This window comes from Serinus canaria, chromosome 4A (assembly GCF_022539315.1).
Source record: "Serinus canaria isolate serCan28SL12 chromosome 4A, serCan2020, whole genome shotgun sequence".
NCBI classification, from domain to species: domain Eukaryota; kingdom Metazoa; phylum Chordata; class Aves; order Passeriformes; family Fringillidae; genus Serinus; species Serinus canaria.
This window is the reverse complement of record NC_066318.1, coordinates 14,481,105-14,495,507: the sequence shown is the minus strand read 5'-3', so window position 1 is coordinate 14,495,507 and position 14,403 is coordinate 14,481,105. Positions and strand designations below refer to the sequence as shown.

The window sequence follows — 14,403 nt, the reverse complement described above, 5'->3', positions numbered from 1 at the left end:
TGTCTGGGGGTGGGAGGTTTTGAGCATCACGTGCCTGCCCACACTGGAGACAGAGGAAAGTGGGGATGCTGCAGCTGCCCACAATCGCCAGCATACACCTAACTGCCCAACTTGGTTGTGCTTGCAGGCATCCCTGCCCAGAGGTTTGCAGTGTAAGACCCCTCTACCCTGAAAACCTGTTGCTTTGCCCTGACAGTCAGGTCTGAGCACCTTGCATTTCTCTGTGGATTGCTGTGCTGTTCTGACTGCTGCTGCAGGGACGGGGTGAGACGTGCCATGCCGTGCTGCTGGAGTCACTGTCCTCAGCATGGAGCAAGACAGGCTGCCCCAGCCTAGATCACATTTTCCAGTGCTGAGTAGTTCTGCATTAGGGTTTTTGTAGTTGCAGCTCCACCCATACTCAAAGCAGCAGAATAATCAAACCAGCAGCAGCACTGATAAACATTGGGTGAGATGTTAATGAGCTGGGTTTAGACATTTGTTAATGAAACCCTGCATCAACCCTGAGTAACTGCTCCATCCACTGCTGGAACCCAGCACTGAACATGCTGGACACACCTGTTATTGGGCTCTAAGCTATCCTTATAACAGGAAATATTTGATAGACTGCTTTACGTTTTACACCGAGCATCTTTAAGATACTGGACTTGGCATTGGTTTTATAGGAATGTGTGAAATGCTGTTAGTTGATGAAGCAGTGATGTATGAGTCCAGTGCACTGAATAAAAATCTTAACTTGTCAAATGTCACCTCTGGTTATTTCCTTTGCTTCAACAGCTCTTTGGTGCAAGTTCAGCTTCTGTGTGACACTGCATGGGCTGGTGCTTTGGGAGAAACTGGTCCCCATTGGTGCCCACCTGCAGGCAGTTTACTGCTTTAAAGACTGGCTCCAAAGCAGTGTGAGGTTTTCAGTATGTATTTTGTAAAATCTTTGCCGTGATCTCTTATGCCTTGAATGTTATTGGCAAAATTATCAGAGCAGTCCTGGCTGTTCAAAATTGTATGTTCAAAATTAAACAAATGCAGCCCAACACCCAGGTTAATGAACTCTGGAGGAGACATCACCCCTTCCTGCTAATAATCTCTATGTCATGGAAGTTGAAAAGTTGAACAAGAAACACAGTCACAAATAGCAGTATCCCTGATTTCAGTTGCCTCCTGGCTCTAAATATGGACAGAAGATGGCAGATTGACCAGGAAAACCTGAACATTTCTTTAGTCACGTTGCAAAGGGATGGAGCCATTCAGTCCTGTAAGAACTGAAAGCTGAGTGGGAAACATTGTTTTGCTGTTCAGATCACACCCTGATTCTATTCTCCAAAGAAATGTTTTTTAGCAATCTTTTAACCTTACAATCTTTTAACCACTCTTTAAATTTATAGTGAGGGCTTAGGTGATAAAACCTGCTTTTTTCCCTAGCTTGATTCCCTTGCAGTGCTGGGTGACTTTTTACGTAGCAGGAGATAAAACAGGCTTTGCACTGAATTCACAAACAGCCAAGCATCACACAAAAAACATACTGGGAGAGGGCACAGTGTGAGCTCAGCCCAACAGGCATAAAATACCCCATTCTGCCAAAGTACTAAACCCACAGAATGCTTGTCTCTAACAGAATTATCCCCGCAGTTGTGCCCAGGGTGAGCTGCTGCCCAGGGGTGTTCGTGTGACACAGTTCAGCTGCTTCCTGAGCCCTCGCTGGGGCACACGTGGCCTGTGCCCATCCAGTGTCTGACAGTTCCTGTGCTGGACAGGTGGCCCAGCAGTTCCCCACCTGGGGAGTGGCAGCAGCTGCTTCTGGCCGAGCTCCCAGCCAGGATGGCTGCACACAGGTCAGGGCCACTGCGAAGGGGCAGCTCTGTGACATGGACTGCTGCTCTCTTTCAGGCCAGGCAACACCGCCTCCAGAGTAACATCTCCCCTGGTGTCTGAGAATTTTAAAAAAGAAGAAGTAACTGCACAGGGTTAGAAGAGAGTCCCCACAGTGCATCCCAGGGCAGGGAGGACACCAGCAAAGGTGCGTGGCCCTGCTTGGTCACTACACTGAACCTGCACTACCATTCACCTGTGTTTTTAGCCACTTGTATCATTGCGTTTCACAGCACTTGGTGGAGGATTCTTCCAGTATTGCTTTTTGCTTTCTATTTATCTATAATTCCAAAGGGCCCCTACACTACCTCACTCCTGCCAGCTGCAGAGCCACCGTGCCTCCTGCTCCAAGTCTGCAGACAAAATCATCCTACACACTTGGCCCAACACCAGTCTGGGTTTATTCACACTCCACCCCCTCTGTGGCTGGAACATCAACCAAGGCAGCAGTCCGCAGTGTTTATACAGGTTGGGCTGATTTTCTTGTTGGGAATCCCGGGAATGATGGGTTTTTTTTCAGGGCAAGAGCAGAAGCTGTGGCCCAGCCAGACTGGTTGGCAGATATTCATCTGAAAGCTTGAATGGCACAGCCCCCAGCAGTAGCCAGAGCTAAGGGCAGAGGAGGCAGACAGCCACACTGTTTGCAGGTGACAACGGGACCCCTTCCCCCCACAGCTGCATTTTGCACACAGAGCTCTTTGCTGGAAGGGCAATCTGTGTGCCAGGACAGGGAGATCCCCAAACCCCCACAGCTCTGCACTGAACCCTTCACTGCTCAGGACCTGCTCACTGATCCTGGCTCAGTGGTTCTGCTGAATGTCACCCAGACATCGGCCACATGGTATTTCAGCTCCGGTCCTTAGTGATCAATAATGGCTCAGCTGTCTGTCAGTGACGCTGCTGGCTGAGGGCCAGGCTCTTCCATAGCCCCTGGAGAGGGAATTTCCCTGAGATCCCCCAATTAGGCATGACGTATGCATACAAAAATAAACAAAAAAACAACCCAAACCAATTCAAGAATTCAAGGATCCTCCCGAGGTTCAAGGCTGAAAAGCAGATTCTGCTCATCAAACATGACAATTGCATTAAAATGTGGGTCTATGAGGCTTTCTATAGCATTTCCTAATCCCAGCTCCAGAGCCATTCTTGGAAGAGAAATATGCAGCACCGGGCTCCCGGGCTCCCCCCACTCCCGGGATGCCTCCGTTGCCAAGAGGATCCCGGTTCCGGTCCGCTCCCGGTCCCGCTCCCGCTCCCTCAGCCCCGGCAGCGCCCCCTAGCGGCACACGAGCCCTCGGGCACACAGCGGCACGCCCCCTCCATGAAGCCCCGCCCCTCGGCGCTGCCGCCGCCGCGGATTGGCTGGCGCCGCCGAGGGCGCCGCGAGGCCCCGCCCCGTCCCGGGGCGCCCCCTGCGGGCCCCGCGGCGCCTGCGCAGCGGCCGCTGCCGTTGTTGTGGAGGGGCCGGTCAAGATGGCGGCCGGGCAGGGGGGCGGCGGCGGCAACAACGGCAGCGGGAGCGGGAGCGGGACGACGGCCGGGAGCGGAGCGGCGGGGCTCGGCATCCCCGCGCACCTGACTCTCTCCTTCTCCTCGGGGCCGCACTGGGGCGCGGCGGCTCTGCCGCAGTCGCACACGGTGCGCAGCCTGGAGCGGGCCCTGGAGGAGGCGGGCAGCTCGGGCATCCTGTGCCTGAGCGGGAGGAAGCTGCGCGACTTCCCCGGCAGCGGCTGCGACCTGAGCGACACCACGCAAGCAGGTGAGGGGGCCCTGGCAGCGGCGGGCCGGGGCCGCGGGCGTCCAGCGGGGCCGCCGCGGGCCCGGCGCTGGGGGCGGGGGGCGCGGACCCGCTGTGGCGGCCGCTGGGGCCGGGCGGTGGCGGGTGCGGGGCTCGGGTGCGGGGATGGAGCGGGGGGATCCCCGCGGTGGCGGGGCAGGGCTGTGGGCACAGCCGAGGGGGTGACACGGGAGCGGCCGCTGTGGGTGAGGAGCGGGGATCCCGCTGGGCGCGGGCAGTGGGGGACAGCGGGCTCTCCGTGCAGGCACCGGGCTTTCACTGAAAGAACTCCTATAGGGATATCCTGAAAGCAGAAGGCTCTCTCGGGCCTGCCTTGCTGCGTGGGATTTTCCAGCACTGACAGGTTATTTTCCTGATAGCATTTGGTTAATTTTCCCTCTCCAGCTGCAGGGCACCTCAGGCGTGGCTCCGGAGAAACTCCTCCTGTGGTGATTGGAAAGGAACCTTTGGTGTGTTGCAGCCGAGTGCCAGCCTGGTGGGCGGACTGAAAGTTCCTGTTAGTGTCTTTCCAGCAGCAGAATCTAAGGGATCCCTGGCTGTTTTCTCCTTATTTGTTGGAGAGCTTTTGAACAGCTGCAGGAGTGATTTTGCAGACAGAAGATTCCGTGCTGCTTTTAGCCACAGTGGAGTGTCTAATTCACAAGCATAAGTGGCAATGGCTGCTTTAGCCCACTGTTAGTTTGAACACCCTAGAATGCTCTCCTTAGTGCGGCTGGATGTGTAGCTGAGGATAAATAAGGCCATAAATGTGATACAGTTTCCTGTCCGTCACTCTATAGTCGGTCCACAAAGCACAGAAGCTGCATCAGGGCTCCTCCAGCTCTCTGTCTCCAGAGAGGAGGCTAAAGAGCAGGAAGACCAGAAGGCTGGGGAGGAGGAAGGAACAAAGTGAACTTCCCTCTGTTCTCAGAGACCACAGTGAACTTGAAGATGGTGGTGAATTTCCCACCATTCTGAAAGATGACAGCAAAGCTCCAGCAGTGTGCATCGAGGACAGGGAATGTCTTGCAGTGTGGGATGAGGAGTGGGAACATCCTCATCGCAGGAAGAAGGAGAATAATGATCTCACAATGTGGGAAGAGGAGGGCAGACAGCCAGTGGTGTGGGAAGAGCACAGTGAACATCATGCCGTGGGGGAAGGGGAGGGACAGCATCTCCCTGCGTGGGAAGAGCACAGTGAACATCCCGCTGTTTGGGAAGAGGATAGTGAAGCACCACCTTTTAGGGAAGAGGACACTGAACCTCCCTTTGTCTGGGAAGAGGACACTGAACCTCCCTTTGTTTGGGAAGAGGACACTGAACCTCCCTTTGTCTGGGAAGAGGACACTTTGTCTGGGAAGTGAACCTCCCTTTGTTGAGGCATCGTGGGCTGAGCATTCTGACAGCAGCCAGAGGGGAGAGGAGAGAGGTGCCTCATGCATCTGAGCACGTCTGCTCTCTGTCTTGTCTGCCAGAGGAGGGTGTGGGGTGTGTGTGTCTGAGCATCAGCTGTGCTCAGTGTTCCTCTGCAGGTGAATGTCACAAAGTCCTTTATTGCCTTTGCCCACCTGAGTGCAAGGGGCTCAGAGCCCCAGAGGGTGGGGCTGCATTTTGGCTCTCCTGTAAGGTGGGGTCTCCATCTTGGAGTGACTGCCTTTCCTGTTGTTTATTTTCAGGGCATACTGTGAGCATGGGGGAGCCTGCCAAGAAACACACTGAAGCTGAGCCAGCTGGCCAAGGGTAAGTTCAAGTCAGTAACTTCTTGGCAGTGATATCTTTCAGAGCAGGACATGCTAGCGTGGTCTTAATCTCTAAAAATGTCAATGCATCAGCTAAATGCATGGTGATGGTCTCCACAATGGGTGGCCAACAAAGTTTGGACCAGACCAATGGTCTCCTGTCCATGGGCAGACTTTGGGAGGGGTTGGGGTGTGTAAAAACTAACTGCATCCTGTCTGGGCTGCTGCTGCTGGGGCCTGCCACTGTTCCCTTGCTCCCTCCTCAGCCCTGGCCCCAGCCTACCTCCTCCCCTACTCTTTTCCCTTTGTGGGTGCTAGGAAGATGAGATTCTTGTTTCCAGAAACACCTATTTTGCCCATTTTTCAACTGCCTTGTTTGTTTCTGAAGGCTCTTTTAGCAAGGTTTTCCTGACAGTTGACCACTTTTGTGCTAAGTGGTGCACAGCCTCCTCCTGTGGATAGCTCTGAGACTTGTGAAGTTACTGGTGGAATTGCTGAGTTAAGGGGGTGAACCAGCTGGTGGCAAGTGTTGTGGTTCCACACTGATCTTGGGTGTTCCTATACCACGTTTCACATGCTTGCCATGAAAGGCATCTCCTTTTTCACATCTCTTCCTTTAGACTGTGCAGATTCCTGTGTAGCAGCAGGAATGTCTCTCCATTTTACTCTGTGTTCATTTACAAGTGACCTGGAAGCAAAACTCCCCTGCAGTCTTTTCATAAGGTCATTTAGCTGTGCACATTCTTCTCTGTGCCATTGTCTTCTTTCAGCTACCTGTTGATGAAGATCTCTGGTTGGTGATGGAGTACATGGATGGAGGAAATTCACAGGATATTGCTAGACAGACATGTCTAGCTGAAGGAGGGATGGCAGCTGTCAGCTGTGAGGTGAGGGCTCCTGCTTGTGCTGCCCATGGCTTGCACATGATGGTCCTTTGAAAGAGATGGTGAGAACAGGAATAGCTTCATGCTCAGATGTGTTGTTCTTATGCTCTGGAGAAGAGACAGCCTCTTAAATGAACTGCCTGTAAGTATCCCTGCACTTCTGCTCTTTCTCTTCTAGTACTCTTTCATACTGTTGTTGTACTCTGTCACTCTCTCTTTTGATTTTGTTTGCTGTTCTCAACTTTGCCGTGGACCCTTTGTCTGGAGTTTCCACTGCACTCCTTGCTGGTCAAAGCAGTTTCTGGTGACAGCTTTGGTAAACTGTCCTTTCTTCTGTTGTATATTCAGGTTGCTAATTCTTACCCTCGTGTTTTTTGAATAAAAACTCTGGTAAACCTTAACTCCCTTGAAGTATCCCTTCCTTATCTGCCCGCGATTCAGCTGACCGGAGCAGTGTGAGGGGAGAGTGGGCCCAGCCATGCCGAGAGCTGAGCCCCAGCAGAGCCCTGGCAGAGCCCAGAGCAGCCTCAGCATCTGCAGAGCCAGGCTGGAAGGAGGCCCCTTCTCGAGTGCGTCTGATTCTTGTTTACAAACTCTGGGTGGTGAAAAATGCCCCTGCTGCTGGAAGAGGGCAGAAGGGGCCTGGGGCAGCCCAAACTGTTCCATGCAAGGGAAGAGCATGGCCAGTGGCCGAGAAAACCCACGCCTTTATCCCCTTCGGCCAAAAACTTGAATCACAAGGCGAGTCAAAAAAGGGCAGGGGAGGAGCTCAGGCCGCTCGTCCCTGCAAACCAAAGCGTCCTTTGCGCGGTCCTGAGACCCGCAGGCTTTCCTGGCCCCACGGGTGTTTCTATCGTGCTGGCTCCCAGCAGCCCAAGCCCATCCTGGCACAGGGTGGGTGCTGGAGGCTGTTGGCACGGAGATGCGATCCCGGGTACACATCTGGTGGCACCTGCGAGCAAAGAGAAGCATCGGTGTGAGCTCGCCGCCCGCCCCGCCCTCCTCTGCCGTCCTCCTTCCTCCGGCCCCGCGCTCACTGGGGGTCCCCGAGCAGGTGCTGCCGAAGCCGCCGCTCTCCAGTAGGGAACCCACTCCGTACTTCTCCTGCAGGGCTCCTTCGCCTTCCCTGCGGGCCAGACGCCTGTCACCGTTCGGCCCAGCTCCAGGGCCCGCCTTCTCTACCGGCTGCCGGCGGCCGGGCTGCCGAGCGGCGGAGCTCGGGCCGGGGACCCCGGGAGGCGCCCAAGTGTCCCCAGCGCTTGTGTCCTTGCTGGAGGCACGGCGAGCGAGGTGGAGACAGACGTGGGACAGCTCCGGATGGCATCAGCTCCAGCGGTGCCCGCCCAGCAGCGCCGCAGGCAGAACGGGCGGAGCCGGACGGAGGCGGCACCGGAGCCGGGAGGGAGCGGCGGATGGAGCGGGAGAAGGGGAGGAAGGGGAGAGTAACAGCGGGAGCGGGGCAGGAGAGTCGCCTCCGCCGTGCTGCCGGGGCGCCGAGACCGTTTGTCCTTTAGCCCGAGTGTCCGCTGGTCCGTGTGTCCGCTGGTCCGAGTGTCAGTCCCAGTGTCCGTTGTGTCCATTGGTCCATGCGTCCGTTAGTCCGTGTGCCCGCTGGCCCATTTGTCAGTCCGCGTGTCTGTCTGTTGTTCCGCGTGTCCGCTGGTCCGTGTGTCCGCTGGTCCATGCGTCCGTTAGTCCGTGTGCCCGCTGGCCCATTTGTCAGTCCGCGTGTCTGTCTGTTGTTCCGCGTGTCCGTTGGTCCGTTTGTCCGTTCCTCACCGGCTGAGCCCCAGGGGCCGCACAGGCCACGGGGGCCGCTGAGCTGGGTTAGACCCACCAGGCGCGTCCGTGCATCACTTATGCATCATTCGAGGCTAATTAAAGACGTCGTGATTGATAAATCGACAATGGATACCTGCCCCCCTTAGGTTTTAATTATCTCATGAGAGGCTAGATGCCTTTATGGGGGCCTACACTCGCTGATCTACACTTCCTTGGATGTAAGAATCCTTAATAGTGTGAGAATTTTAACCGTGGTAATGCACAAACACGCCACGAGATGGCAAGTTGTGACTGCATTAGGCACCTCATACCCACCTCACAATTCCAGCGAGGGAGTCTGGGGGAAGAAACCAAACTACAATCACTGGGATGGGAAAGAAACGTTCACAAAACTAATCTAATATTCCTTTTCTCAAGATTAGTTTTGAATCTATTTTCTGCCTTTTAACTTGCTAAGGTTCTCTGAGACACAAGGGCTATTTTCCACAGTAGTTTCTGGTTTGTTTTAAAAAGCAAAAATAAAAATTGAGACAAAACCTGAGATTCTGTTTCTTAAATATATGCTAAGTATTTTGGGAACTACTTGTTAAAGTAAAAAGAAATGAAGCTAATTTTATTGTTTCTTTTTGTAGAGACACACGAGTCAAAAGCTGGAGACCAGTGATTGTATTCAAGAGTAGGAATACAAGAACATTCCTACCTCTCCATTGCCATTCCTGTCTGATTTTCACACATCATTCTTGCCAGTGGAGGAAATCCATTCAGTTTGGGCCAATGATGAATCATGGGTAAAATTCTTTTCAAGAGAAATTACCTATCAAAATGTGAGGCAATATAATTATGGAATAAAGGCAATTATTACACATAGAGCTAACATTTCAACAGAAAGGGTGCTACATTCTACACCTTGTTAAGCCAAGTCTTGATCAAAACACTTGAAGTCAGTTTAACAAACAATGTTAAGACTGTTTATGAACCAAAACTACTGAAAGGCAAGGCAGGGGAGAGCAGGTGTAAGAGCTTGGAAGTAGCAAGCGTCCAGGTTAGGAATCAAGAGAGATACTCTGGTTACAATAAAGCCTCAGGGAATTCTGCCTTCAATTTCCATGGCTTTCACTTGCATGTAGTGTGAACGACCCCTGTCAACATTTATTATCCCTGCCCATGTTTGCTACTTTCTCCTCGGGAAACGTCTTTGCAGTTCATCTTGTCTGTTAGGATTCATTCTGTGCAGCAGAAATCCCCTCAAACTGCTGATTCCCAGCTCCTCCAGCACAGAAAAACATTCTCTACACTCTGTGAGTCTGAGTGACAGCCAGTATCACAGTACAGTGCATCCATTCATGAACATTTACATCATTTATACCCAGCCCTTCATCTTTCAGCAACACTTAAGTGGCTCAGTGAGTAAAGAGCCCCCGTGACAGTGATGGGCAGTGATACCCAGCCTGCTGACAGCCTGTCTGACGTGCCCTTGTTTAAAGAGCATCATGAGCAATGCTACACCTCAGCACAGCTTCACTGCTGCTGGCTGATCTGACATAAACCTTGAAGGTCAAAGAAAGCACAGCTCAGTTTTTGGAATACCAGGGGTGTTTGGCTGCCTTTGTTCCAGTCCATGATAAGTGTTGAATCAACTTCAACAGCACCAGGGTTTTATGAAAGGCTTGAGTTCAAACATGATAAAGCATCAGCTCCTCCCAGGAAGCTGAGCTGTTGGTGGTCTGTCTCACTTCCTGTGAAAAGACAGGACAAATTAGGGGAGGCTGTGCTCTAAATTGCTAGAGAACATAAAATTATTTACTTGTTCATCACTTGTCAGCTCCCTGCTTCCTTGTATTCTGGTTTCTCTTTATATTTACTTTACATTTATATGAAATGCTTCCCATCTGTTTGTGTGCCTGCAATATATATTCATAGAAATCAACATCCAAGGCCTTTTTTCCACAGATATTTGAATAAGGTGGAGTTATAGCTATATGTTTTATATTTAAAATACTCTATTCTGCCCATTTCTCAATTATTCAGTAATAGTTCTCTTTAGTCACAAGAAACAAAATATTTATATTTATGTACAGATAGCATTCCATTAACTGTAGTTACATTTAATATTTTTGCAATTAAATACATTTAACCCCAAATGCTAAGAAGATATCTTTGGAGACCATTAATTTGAAAATTTGTTTACAACTTTTGATTAGGATCTGAGGATGCTAACCCTGAGAAAACCACCTCACTTTTTATTTATATTAAAATTTCATGGACTTAAAATCCAATTTAAATATTCATGACAGATATGCTCCTTGTTTGGGGAGAAATGCATGCATTAAAAGGCATGCTGATTAAACTCAATGTAGCTTTAATGGAAACAGGTAAACACTTGATTAGTGGCCAGTAAAATCTGTTTTAATTTACATAAAAACTCATCTTCCCTTTGAACCCAAGGTCTAGCTCATTTAACTTTATGTTCCTCGACATAAATAATTTTAGTATTGTTATACCATTGCTAATGACTTTCAGCAGAATCTCATCCCATATTCTGACACAGGGTTTATAACTTTGATGTTAAAGAGAAGTTAAATACTAAAGGATGAAGATTTTTTTTTTTTGCTACATATTTCAGCCAGTGAGGAGTCCCCTGTTGACTGTGTGTGTATGAACAGAGACAGTGCCACTCACAGCTGTCATCAATTTAACTGCTTGTAGCAGAAATAACCTGACACCCCAAGAAAATTATTTGGCAAAAAGGAAACACTTGAGAGTCATCACTCATGGCTCCAGCAGAACAGAGCTGACTGGGAAAACAATTTGCTGTTGTTGTTTTTGTTTGTTTTTAAACTGAGCATTTGTGCAGTGGCATCTTTCAGTTTAGAACTCTGGATATATCAAACAATAAGTTTTAGCATCAACTATCAAATTCTTATTTAATATGTAGGGTTCAGAATTCAGCAATGAGACAAATCTTCCATTTTGTCAGAAATCAATATCTAATTTACCTTAGCATTGGAAGTTATCACTAAAGTGGGTATCTGTGCTAGCTCCTTCACAACTTATAACTCAAAAATCTATTTTAAAGACATGTTATGCAGTATAAAATATTACACACTTATGAGCTCAAAACAACAGGAATATGTTTCATTAGCAACTCTCATCTCAGAAAGATCATCTTGTCTATGCATTAATTCCACTGCCCTTTGTGCAAATGAATTTAGATCCTGTGTGCTCTGGGTCAGTGAGGTACCAAAGCCTGAGCAACTGGCCCAAGCCAAAGCTGACCTCTGGATGAACTTTCCAAATGTTAAATACAGTTGCTCATTAACAAAGTATTGTTATATGTGTTCATTTCATGGCAAAACATGTTCACCTTTCTGTATCTAGAAACAGCATAAGGCCACATCTGGCCTAATTAGGAGGTAGAGGAACAAAGACAACTCCCTTAGATCCCCTTGAGCCTTGGCCAGGCTTTGGGAGAGAGCTGACAGGAAAATGAAATTGGAAATTATGTCAGCTGGTTTGTTTAGCAGTGTAAAAACCGGGCCACTGTCACAGCTCAGTGGGGGAGCCTCGTGGCCTGCAAAGGAGGAGGCACTGCAGGAATTCCCAGTTCCTGGCGTGGTTCTCCAGTCCTTGGCTGTGACAGCTTCCCCCCAGAGCTGATGTCCCTTGGGCTTGGATGATGTGTGATGGATCTTCCTTAATCACTGTAGGCATTCTTTCCTAGCAGTGATTAGCATTGCTCAGCTTGTCCCTTTGCAATTCTTTGCTCATGGTTAGATGCCTTGCTTAGCTTATCCTTCTGTGATTCTTTGCAGTTTTTCATCGTAGTAAATGCCACTGTTCCTTAAGTTGGTGTCTGTGTCTCTGACGCTGCTCACCAGCAAAACAGTCAGAGAACATATACATTTTCCACCCAAAATAAACATTTCTGTTTGTTTCATTGTAGTGTGAAGATCAGGTTTATTACTCAGCAGTCAGCATTTTAAAGATCTAATGATTTGTTACATTTTGTTTTTTCATACATCCTAAAGTCATTTGACTGCATTTAACCACAGAGTAATCTATCAATAGCTTCCAAATAGATTATGAACTGCTTATTAGATTTTTGCTCTTACCTATCACCAGTTATTTCAAAAGTCAACCTTGATAATGCAATCTCAGTTAAAATAAAAGAATCTTGACTCCCCAAATGAATTTTATGAATACCCAGAGAGGAACTTACAGATTTCCTGTATTTGATGCTTAGGGATGTATTCTCGTGAAGATATAAAACCATAACCAGCACAAGCCACAAGGTGACACTTTAGGACTACTGGAAAGAGATTATCATCATGACAAAATAAATAATTTTGACACTGGAATGAACTGGGCCAATTATGAAGTACACAGCAAGTGTGAAATTGGTCTAGGTCTTTTCTGAAGGGGATTGATTGCTTGGCTGCAAAGAGGCAGGCAGCCAAGTGCTGTATTGACCCACAAGAAGAAGAAAGGAACTCAGAAATTTTTTATTGAGGGCTCTGCTTTCCTGTTGTCAAAGCCATAAACCAGTTTTATTTATGGAGATGCAAAGCAAATCAGAACAGTGTGCATAACTTGAAAGTCTAGCATTTTCAAGGAGAGCACCCCCAAACTTGGCACGTAGAAATGGTAACATGAAATAAATGTGTGTGTAGCTGGAAATCAACTCTACATTCAGAAGTCAATAGATCACTGACACTTGTTTCAGCAGCTGTTCTCTAAAATGCCTCAAGTGAAAGAAACTAAGTGAGAGGATATCATTTTACACTGTGCCCTGTGAACAGCTCTGCCACAAGCTACACAATCAATACTGGGGTCGAACAGCAAAGCTGTTATTAGAAAACTCTTATTCAATACTAACCAATCTTTCTAGCCACCAGTTCTTAGAAAATCTTTGCTAAAATTTCCTTAAAACCCTCACTCTTCTATAACTAATAGTGCCATAAATATTGAGCACAAATATACACATTTTCAAAACAAGGAAAGAAAAACCACCTGAAAACACACTTGTAATTTTTCTTCATGTCTTTTCCAGACCTTGATATAGTTTCCCAAAATTATCTTCCTCCAAGATGCCAGCATAGGCAAAATTTATACACTTGAAATAAGGTGCTCATGACATTCCAACAAAGTGCCCCAGGCTCCTCAACTGAGCAGGAACTGGAGTTCCCCTGTCACTGCTCTGTCAATTGATCCTGGAGCTTGTCTAAGTTGAAGCCAACTGTGGTGATGTAGCTCCTTGAAGAAAAGATGGACATTATTTTCCTGTTTGTTTCTTGCTTATTTTCTACCAACCTGATTGTCTTGCTCAGACAGATAAGGAGATAAAAGGACTTAGGAATTTCTTGGACATTATTCTACTGTATTAGAAAGTGCAGTGCACATCTATCCCAACTATTTTTCCTACAGTCACAGCACCTGTAGACAGTGGTGTGTAAAGGAAAAAGTCAAGACATTTCTTTTTAAAACTCTGAGCATTCATAAAAAAGAAAAAATAAACAAGACTAGCAATACATTTCTGTGGTTTGGATAAAAGTTTAAGAACATAGCAATACCATTTATTCTCTGTAAATCTGACAGAGATTTATAGATTTTAAAACACTATTTTTTTAAATGTTAATTTTAGTCCATTCTTGTTCACTAGGAAAGTTTCCTTTCCCTACTGATTTTACCGTTTTCCATTCAAGAGCTACAGATTTCCTTTTTCCTCCCATCTCCTACAGGGAATAGGCTATCATGGCAGACTTTTGTTTATTTGTTTATGTACCTCTGCATTATTAATAAGCCCTGGGAAGAGAGAGGGTTTGTTACTTAAGCTCCCTCTGCTGGCTCTTCAGCCGCAGACACACAACAAACGAAAGGTTTTTCACTTGCACTCCCTTGTCATTAGTGTTAGAGCTGGGAAGCTGCAGTTGCCAAAGTTAGCACTTCCCCACGAAGGAAGTGCAGAGGACTTAGAATACTAATGTAATCAAGAGGCTACAGGAACCAGGGACAGCAGCATCATGAATAAAATATTACTTAGGTAAGTCTGGACTTGCTGCTTACAACACTCAAGCAAGGAACCCACAAGCTGAGAAATGCATTTCCTTCCACCTTGCATTCTCACCTGTTTAGGATTTAAATACCAGTTGTGTTACTGACAGTCATAATTTGTCTTGTTCTCATATTAGGCAAAGCTTTCACAGTTATGAATATTTCACTCCCACCATTTCAAAACAGTGCACAATATATACTTTGAATACTCAGGTCTTCACAAAGACTTTATACAGACTTTGCTGTTTCTCAGATTGAAATGAGTACAGCTATTCACAATTTGAGAGTGCATCTTTAGAGAATA

At 48.0% G+C, this 14,403-nt stretch overlaps 1 protein-coding gene across 3 annotated transcripts; it reads left to right on the top strand.

Annotated features, from left to right (window-relative positions):
• Nucleotides 1-3,295: 3,295 nt before the first annotated feature.
• On the top strand, nucleotides 3,296-6,667 carry LOC103816354 (leucine-rich repeat and calponin homology domain-containing protein 2-like). 3 transcript variants are annotated; one of them, XR_007777633.1, is made up of 4 exons: nucleotides 3,298-3,625; nucleotides 4,049-4,160; nucleotides 5,320-5,383; nucleotides 6,153-6,667. XR_007777633.1 is itself a non-coding variant. In XM_050974538.1 (3 exons), exons 1-3 carry the CDS (start codon nucleotides 3,340-3,342, stop codon nucleotides 6,181-6,183), a joined length of 381 nt encoding a protein of 126 aa, XP_050830495.1. In that variant the 5' UTR covers nucleotides 3,296-3,339; the 3' UTR covers nucleotides 6,184-6,667. The 3 variants fall into 3 exon arrangements, 1 of the variants encoding a protein (XP_050830495.1); XR_007777632.1 differs by having other exon boundaries at nucleotides 3,301-3,625; nucleotides 4,049-5,175; XM_050974538.1 differs by lacking the exon at nucleotides 4,049-4,160 and having other exon boundaries at nucleotides 3,296-3,625.
• Nucleotides 6,668-14,403: the final 7,736 nt, after the last annotated feature.

What these genes read in the sequence shown, in the direction of transcription:
- LOC103816354 (XM_050974538.1), top strand. Translation starts at nt 3,340, where the DNA reads ATGGCGGCCGGGCAGGGGGGCGGCGGCGGCAACAACGGCAGCGGGAGC. An exon ending in GAGCGACACCACGCAAGCAG is followed by an intron (nt 3,626 to 5,319) that starts GTGAGGGGGCCC and finishes GTTTATTTTCAG; the next exon opens with GGCATACTGTGAGCATGGGG. An exon ending in GCTGAGCCAGCTGGCCAAGG is followed by an intron (nt 5,384 to 6,152) that starts GTAAGTTCAAGT and finishes GTCTTCTTTCAG; the next exon opens with CTACCTGTTGATGAAGATCT.